Source organism: Lynx canadensis, chromosome C1 (assembly GCF_007474595.2).
Source record: "Lynx canadensis isolate LIC74 chromosome C1, mLynCan4.pri.v2, whole genome shotgun sequence".
Taxonomy (NCBI): Eukaryota; Metazoa; Chordata; class Mammalia; order Carnivora; family Felidae; genus Lynx; species Lynx canadensis.
In genome coordinates this window covers 8588124-8596936 of record NC_044310.1, presented here as the reverse complement: position 1 = coordinate 8596936, position 8813 = coordinate 8588124, and the positions used below count along the sequence as shown (strand labels likewise).

Sequence of the window (8813 nt, the reverse complement as noted above, 5' to 3'; positions counted from 1 at the left end):
GTTTAAATGGGGGTGTGTGCGGGGGACAGTCTGGTAACAACACTGAGCCCCTAACCTGTGGACTCTGATGCTATCTCCAGGTAGATCGTGTAGAATTGAGTCACATTTGTAGGATACGCTTTTGGTGTCTACCGAGAATTGGAGAATTGCTTTGTGTGGCTTGGTGATCAGAAGTGGAGTATCATGTAGAATAAAAAGGAAAACAGTAGTTTTTCTCTGCAGTTGGATTTGTGGCTCACATTATATTTCTACTACACAGCACTGCTTTATAAGCATGGTCGAATCTTGCCACAAATACTTGAAGAGGCAAATCAGTACCCGCAGACCGACCAGCTTATCAGTTCCCAGTAAAGTTGATCCAAGGGAACGTTCCAGCTCTGAGTGAAGCAGCAGCCTCAGGTCTAGATTCGGACTCTGCACTGTGAGGCCACTCCCAGACGTGGCCTCTGGGTGTGGCCAGGCCTTTGGGATGGGGCACATGCCAGGGCCTGTGCCCACTGCCTGGTAGAGTGGCTGTTTCCTCCTTCTAGCTCCCTGGCCTCCCTAAGGGGACCAAGGGCAGGAAATGAGTTCCATTTCCTTTCTCTTCTTTAGCAGAATCTTGCCCAAGTCAGGTGGAGGCCTGGAGGTTCTCCCTCCTCAACATCTGTCTTGTCTATTTCTGCGAGCTGTGGCCTAGGTCCTGGTCATGTGACTGACCTGCTCCAGGAAGCTTGGAATCCACCCCCAGCCCTCTGGTCTGGCGCTCCAGCCAACACCCCGGCTTTCTCTCTGAAAGGGTTTCAAGCCGTGAGGCTCTCATCGACAAGACTCCCCCAGTTCGACTGACAGTCTTATAGGTGAGGGGTGCAGGGCAGGGCTGGGGCCCAATTACAGACCTTTCTTTTCTACATTACCTACTTCTATTTTGGATGGCTTTTTCTAGGTGGACAGGAATTGAGTCGTAATCAAAACCAGGTAGTAGTTGGGGCGCCTGGGTGGCTCAGGTGGGTAAGCATCTGACTTCGGCTCAAGTCATGATCTCACAGTTCATGAGTTTGAGCCCAGCGTGCTAAAAGCTTAGAGCCTGCTTCGAATTCTGTGTCTCCCTCTCTCTGCCCCTCCCCGGCTCATGCTCTAGCTCTCTCTCTCTCTCCAAAATAAACATTAAAATTTTTTTTTAAGGTAGTAGTTAAAAACAACCCTGATACACACACACATATATGCACAAACCATCTCAAAAAGGACACCCAAGAAACAGATCAGGCATGGTTGCTTCTGGGGAGAATTCTGTAGCCAGGGGTGAGCAGGATAAGGATTAAGATTTCTACTATATGGGTGCACCTGGGTGGCCCAGTCGGTTAAGCGTCCGACTTCCACTCAGGTCACGATCTCGCAGTTCATGGGTTTGAGCCCCGCGTCAGGCTCTGTGCTGACAGCTCGGAGCCTGGAACCTGCTTCAGGTTCTGTGTGTGTGTGTGTGTGTGTGTGTGTGTGTGTGTGTGTGTCTGCCCCTCCCTTGCTTGTGCTCTCTCTCTCAAAACTAAATAAACATTTAAAAAAACTTTTAAGTATATATAAAAAAGATTTGCACTATATGAATTTACTGTGAGTCAATTTAAAAAACACAAACACTTAAAATTATCTTTAGAAAGCATACACAAAATCCATCAATGACATTGAAGCCATGAAGTCCAATCCTCCTTTTACAACCTGGGAAAATGAGCTTTTACAACCCCCCCCCTCCCCCCAGCCAACAGCAGCCACCCTGCACCTTGCTGGCTCCAGCCGCCTGGCCTGGAAAGTCTCCACTACTGGGAATCTTGTCCCCCTCCAAGGCCCCACTCAAATGGCATCTGCTACCAGGCTTCTGTCTCAGCACTGCCGGCATTTGGGGACAGTTAATGCTTTGGGTCAGGGGTCATCCCGTACATTGTAGGGTGTTTAAGAGTATGCGGGCCTCTGCCCACCGATGCAGATAACACCCCACCCCCCACCCCTTTCCTGGATGTCACAACCAAAAATGACTTCAGACATTGCCAAATATCCCCTGGGGAGAGAAATCACCCTCAGCCTCAGAAGCACCGCATCACAGAAGACACTGGCACTTCCTGGGCACCGTGAACCGTGTTGCAGCTCTGATTTCTGTCCCACGGCTCGGGGAGCAAGGGACCAGATTTCTAGCGAGGTCATATTCAAACCCCTCTCCCTACGCTTACTTGTGTGACCTGAACTGGCTTCTCCTAAGCCTCCAGTTCCTCATCTATAAAAAGGAAATGACAGAGGCGCCTGGGTGGCTCAGTCGGTTAAGCATCTGACTCTTGATTTAAGCTCAGGTCATGGTCTCGTGGTTCATGAGTTTGAGCCCTGCGTCTGGTTCTGCTCTGGAGGTGCAGAGGCCGCTTGGGATTCTCTGTCTCCCTTTCTCTCTCTCTGTCCCTCCCCTGCTCTTTCTCTCAAAATAAATAAGTAAACTTAAAAAAAAAAAAAAAAAAAGGAAATGACAGCCCCTACCCCAGAGGGCTGAGCACCTGACATACACAATGCCCAGCCCACAGCAAGGGAGGGATAGAGGTTGGCCCTCAATATTAATAAACACCCCGAAGTGTTATCAGTGCTATAAGAAGAGTGTGTCCAGGGTGTGGTGGGGGCCACCAGGAGTTCTCTCTGATGCAGATCTCCAGAGATGAAGCATGCCCCAGGCGGCCAGCGCCGGGCTCACGTGTAAGGCTTTACGGAACACACAAATGACACCGGGATCATACGTGACTGGGTTTGGGAAACACAAGCCACCCGGTCTGCTGACACAGCCCTTCTTGCCAGCCACGGGCTCTTAAACCTCTCCCTGCAGACACTCGCTCGGACACGTGCACAGTCACTCACCCAAGCATCTCCCACTCTGTGGTGTGAATGATCTTTAATAGAAACTCTCCTGTTTCTGTCTGTCCCTCTCTCCAGAGGCATCGGGACAGGGTGATTCACTGCAGTGTGCGGACATCTCACTCCCTCCCCCCACGCAGAGGATGGAGCTATGGCATCGATGCCTTTCCTGTCTCCCAGGGGGGTTTCTGAGTCATCATCTCCAGGGGACAACATTCTGCTCCCACGACAGGAGCCACGGAGGAAGGGGCTTCGGCAGTCCTGGGGGCAGGGAGGGGGCGTGAATCTGATCCGGTCTCTGTGTCTGCTGGGAGCAGAAGTCCTGGGCTGCAGCTCTGCCCGGGAGAAGCTCCAGGGCTCCCTTCTCACACCTAGAGCACCTCTGGGCAGCCGGTTAAGCCCTTGTTCTGCTCAAGTCCCGCCCCATGGAAGAAGCAGACAAAGAGGACTGGGTATTTCAGGAAGATGGGTGGGAAAGGACAAGTTGCCACAAAGCAATGAACATGCACTGCTGACTACAGGGCGCCTCCCTGGGCTGGGTCCAGAGCACCAGGAAAGCCCCAGCCAAGGAGGTGTATTCTGCCTCTGGCTCGTGGCCAAATCTCTCCGATGGTGGCTCCAAGAGCAATGGAGGTCAAGAGCCTGGAGGCTGGTCCAGGTTCCCTGGGGCCCCGACGCCCCAGAGTGCTGCCCGGCAGTGGTTGTTGGCAAAGAGGAAGAGGTCCGAGGTGGCTGGCCTGGCCAATTAGGGATCGACGAAGGACACGGCGATGTAGCGGGTGCCCCTGGTGGTGGGGAGCCCCTCGTGGTAGTGCGTGAGTCGCCCGGGGTGCATGAGGGTCCAGCCTTTCCGTGGGGCTCGGATGGAGCAGTTGTAGCGCAGGAACCGACAGCCCCCGCCCTGGGAGACAGGAAGCGTCAGTTCTCCCACGGGAAGCTGGGCCCTTCCCCCGCCGCCCTATCCCCCACCTGAGCCACTGCAGCCCAGTGTCCTCAGCCCAGTCTGCCGGGGATGCCTTGTAGACTGACAGCCACAGCTGCCTAAGGAGGACACTCAACTCAGCAAAGACAGAGGGAGCGAGAGCACTGGCCTGGAGTCAGGCAGCCCTGGGCAAAGGTTGGCTACATGCTTTACTAACCCAGGCCTCAGTTTCCCCTCCCAGGAAACAGGCATGAACCTCACAGGGTCATGAGAATTAAGTGAGATGATCCAGGTAGGGGCTCAGGGCCAGGTTTCTCAACCTCAGCACTATGGACATGTGTGGGCAGAAAACCCCCCGTTTTTTAAATTGTGGTAAAATGTATGTAATTGAAACTTTACCATCATAAACATTTTTTAAGTACACAGTTCTGGCGGTACTTTCTCTTGTGGGGGGGCTGCCCTGGGCACCCCTGGCCTCTACTCACTAGATGCCAGTAGCACCGCCACAGCTGTGACAACCAAAAATGTCCCCAGGGGGTGGGGGGACAAAACCGTCCCCTAGGTGAACCCCTGATACGTGGTAAACTCTCAAAAAAATTAGAGGATGCTTGTGTGGGTGTCTTTCACTGTCGCCAGCCCAGGACTGAGCCCCCAAAATGCTTAGAAAATAGCAGCTTAAAAAAAAAAAGAGGGGCACCTGGGTGACTCAGCCAGTTGAGTGTCCAACTTTGGCTCAGGTCATGATCTCATGGTTTGCCAGTTCGAGCCCCACGTCGGGCTTTGTGCCAATACTGTGAATCCTGCTTTGGATTCTCTGTTTCCCTCTCTCTCTGCCCCTCCCCTGTTGTCTCTCTCTCTCAAAAATAAATAAACATTAAAAAATTTTTTTAAAAATAGCAGCTTAAGGAATGAGTGAATGAACAACGAATGAATGAATGAATGAATGAATGAATGACTCCCTAGCTGAGCACACCTAGAGGCCTTCCTTGGGACCTTGAGGCCCCCAGAGCTGTCCCCTCTCCACCCCACGTCCTCCTGGTTTCCCCGGCTCTCCCCTCCAACCACCAGCCTGAGCCCCACACCCAGACTAAGCCCGTCCTGCCATTTCCAAGGCAGCCTTTTCCTTCTGAGACTGATGGAAACCCTAATCTCCTTATCACCAACAGCTATCAGGCCTCGAGTACTTACTGCGGGTTCCCATAGGCAACCACCTGAATGAGCTCAGGGAACTGTCACAGCAGTTCTGTGGAGGGCCCTCTACATTTTCCCAGCTAAGATAGGAGGAAACTGAGAGCCTAAGAAACATGTCTGAGGCCACAGAGCTGGTGAGTAGGTAGGCAGGTGCCGGTTTACACAGTCTGACCTCTGACCTCCCGTGCCCACGCTCCACTGTGTCTGAAGTCCTTTCCCTCACAGACCTGGCACCCTCTCTCTCTCTCTGGTTCTTGGGCACTGGGCCCCGCAGGCCCCGCGGCCCCAACCACCCTGTGAGCAGCTCACCTCGTAATCCACGCCGACCCGGTTCAGGGCGATGTTGATGGTGAAGGTGGAGGCGTCGTGGTGCGGCATGAGGGACGGCTGCTCATCTGGCTTGTAGCGGACAACAAAGGCCAGGTCGAACTGGGCCTGTGTCAAGGGGGTGGGAAAGAGAAGCGGCTGGACAGAAGCCGCTGAAGAGCAGGAGAGGCAGGGGTGCAGAGGAGGGGCCCCTCACGCAGTCTTTGGGATGCTGGCTCCCTGAGGGCAGGTTTGTTCAACGCCGTGTTCCCCCCTGCCTGGCACAGGGAAGGCTTTCAATAAAGATGTGCAGAGAGGGGAAAGGACAGAAGGAAGGGAAGGAAGAGAAGGGAAGGGAGGGGAGAGGAGGGGAGGGAAGCTAGGGCAGAAGGAAGGCAGCTCATCCTTACAACCCTTTATGGCAACTATGCAGGCTGCTGATTCGTCCGTCAAGGGCAGTGCCCAGGCAGTCAAAGCAGGTGTCTGGAGAAAGTCTTGTGTGTGAGGCGGTGATCAAGGGAGGGAAGGAGCGCAAAAGGCAAAGGGGCAGTCAACAGGTACTCAGTGGGGAGCTAAAGGGAAATTGAGAGAGGAGTGAGTATGCTGGCCAGCGAGCCGGGGGCTTGTCTGCAAGCTGGGCAGAGGCATCCTTGAGGCAGGATTTAAGGACACGAAGGAAGGAGTCAGAGGAGCGATGTCATAGGCTGGAGGCAAGGCGGGCTGCCCCTACCCTGGACTCTTCCAGAGCGCCCCCACCATGGGAGGAGACTTCACTCCCACCTGGAGACCAAACATTCAGGCCTCTCCCGCAGGCTGGGACCACTCTCTCTCCTTCCCCCCACTCTCCTCTCCCTAGCCACTCCCCCGCCATCCCCTCCCTGGCTACATCCCAGGCATACCCACCCTGGTATAATAGCCTGGGTAGAGCTTCTCGGTCATGGGGGCGATGTACTCCACCAGGAACTTGTGCCATTCCCGCTCGAAGCTGATCTGATTCATGTGGATGTCGATGGTTGGTACGTTTTCGTAGCCACCCTGGATGCGGTTGTCCTGGAAGTGACCAAGGCGAGCGTGGTAAGCAGAATTCTAAGACGGCCGCCTGGTGTGTGGACTGCCCAACCGCCCCCACCCCACCTGTAAACACGATGGGATGAGGTTAGGGCAGAGGGCAAAGCGAACGGGCTCTGCAGATGTCACTGAGGTAACAAGTCAGTTGACTTTGGGTTGATCACACGGGAGAGTGCCCCGGGCGTGCCTTTAAATGAACATCTTGAAGACAGAGACTCTCCCGCTGGCCTGGAGGAAGCACGGGAATGAATTCTGCCACAGGAGCTTGGATTAGGACCCCGAGCCTCACCTGAGACCCCAACCCTGGCCGCCCCTCGACTACAGCCTCGAGAGACCCCTGAGCAGAGGACCCGGCTAAACCACATGTGGACTCCTAGAAACCCGGAGATGATACATGGGTGTTGTTTTATGCTGTTGAGGCTTCCTGGTGATTTGCTACACCGCAGAAAAAAACAGGTGCAGAGGGTCACAGTTTGACTCAGGCACTAGGGTCCCAGCACTGACCTGGTCCCGGGAGCACAAAGGCTGGCCAGACCCCAGAAAGCATGGGCTATGCCAGTTCCTGGCCTCCGAAGATGATCTCACCACCAAAGCATGTGGATGAGGCTGGTAATCGGACCACTGGTTACTTCAGCTGCCAGGTCAAAGGTTAGCCAGGCTCTGAGGCACACAGGCCCAGGGCCTCATGTGCCTTTAAAAATGCCCCCTGAACTTTCTAAGATGAGTTCAGGTACGGGATTCCTCTTCCAGGGAACCACACAGCCTCTCAATCCAATATGCCACTTGCTTCTGCTGTCTGGTGAATGTGGCCTTAACGTCCCTAATTCTTCCTCATCCCACACTTGCTTGTTCCTCCCCCATTATACACCCAATCTGGTAAAGGAAGCTAAATCATTCCAATAACAAACCAGGAACTGGAAATCTAGAATGTGAGATTAAGGCAGCTCAAAGTCACCTAGCGGTCATGGCAGCTTGGGGACCCATACTCCAACCCATTTCTTAAATCCCCTACTCCTCAGTGCCAGAGCACCACCCGAAAGAGTCCCAGAGAGAGGGGTGCCTGGGCGGTTCAGTCGCTTAAGCGGCCGACTTCGGTTCAGGTCATGATCTCACGGTTTGTGGGTTCAAGGCTGACAGCACAGAGCCCACTTCAGATCCTTTGGCCCCCTTTCTCTCTGCCCCTCCTCTGCTCATTCTCTCTCTCAAAATAGATAAATAAACTTAAAACAAACAAGCGAACAAAGTCCCAGAGAGGTTGGCCAGCTTGCCAGGAAAAGGTCCCAGAGGGCAGGCTCCCCCACATTTCCCAGCCCAGGCACCTGGGCCCCCACCTTGTTATCTCCCAGAGACCACTGGCCATAGTGTTCCATCTCCTCCACCAGCTCGTCACAGGCCGTCTCCGTGAAGATGGGGAACCAGTAGACATCTGGGCAGGGCTGGGAGGGCGGGGACGGAGGGGAGGACTCAGTCACACGGGTCCGGGTGGCACCGCTCGCTGCCTCTTCCCCCACCTCCCCCACCCCCCTGTGGAACCCGCCACAGGCAGGGCCCCTCAAGTGGCCCAGGCCCTTCCCCATACCCTGGTCCATGAGCTGCTAAAGGGGGAAGGAAACTGAGCTCAGAGCTGGTCTTTCTCAGCCAAGGTCACAGAACTACCGGGGCAGAGCCAGGAAGGGAATGTGCGTACGGAGGGAGGACAGCCCAGCAGGCTTCAGGGCAAATAGAGAAGCACTGTTTCTTACTACTGGCCCCTGGTCCACGGTTGAGACCACATTTGGGGACATTTTCCTCTTCCTCGCCTGGGCCAGGAGAGCAACCCAAGGTCCCGAGGCCCCTGCAGACTCCAGCTGGGAAGTACCAACAGGAGGAAGGACCAGCCCACTGCCCATGCTCTTGCCCAAGTGCTTCCAGAGCACAGAAAGATGCCTCCCCTTCTCTCCTGGGGCAGCTAATTGCCTTCCCCTGCCCTCCATCCCCCTCAGCAGGTGTAGGGAGTGAATCAGTACCTTTGTTCCCAGAGGCACCCAGTCCTTACCATCTCTACCAGCTTCCCCGCCAGGGCCTTGGTGTAGTTCTCGTGGATGTACTTCTCCTTCCAGTCCTGGGGTGGGGGGAGGGGAGTCGGTTGGGGTCCTCAGGCCTGGCCCGGGCCAGCTGGGGCTCACTCTCTGCCCGACTCCATGGGACGCTCCAAGAGGGGGTTCGTCCCCCTCCCAGGCCCCCTGCAATGCGGGTGAATGTGTGCACGCCTGGGGGAGGGGGTACGCACCATGCCCACCGGGTGCAGGTGTACGATCTGGGCACACAGTATGCCTGCAGGAGCTGGTGTCTTCATGTGTACCTACATGCGTGTGCATGTGTGTGTGCAGGTCTGCGTACAGGTATGTGCATGTGCCCAAGTCAGCCATAAGCTCACAATGTCTAGGAACGCCGTCACCACTTTCTCCTCCTCTGATCTTCTCGACAC

The 8813-nt window shown here is 55.0% G+C and overlaps 1 protein-coding gene across 2 annotated transcripts in view; it reads right to left on the bottom strand.

Annotated features, from left to right (window-relative positions):
* Positions 1–1566: 1566 nt before the first annotated feature.
* Positions 1567–8813, bottom strand: part of PLOD1 (procollagen-lysine,2-oxoglutarate 5-dioxygenase 1) — a 28589-nt gene continuing 21342 nt past the window's right edge. The window contains exons 15-19 of one of the 2 annotated variants that reach the window (XM_030324823.1): positions 8382–8447; positions 7678–7782; positions 6182–6328; positions 5282–5407; positions 1567–3760 (exon numbers count right to left, since the gene is read on the bottom strand). In XM_030324823.1, coding sequence (XP_030180683.1) covers positions 3605–3760; positions 5282–5407; positions 6182–6328; positions 7678–7782; positions 8382–8447 — 600 coding nt within the window. In that variant the 3' untranslated portion in view covers positions 1567–3604. The other variant, XM_030324824.1, reaches the window with a different exon arrangement.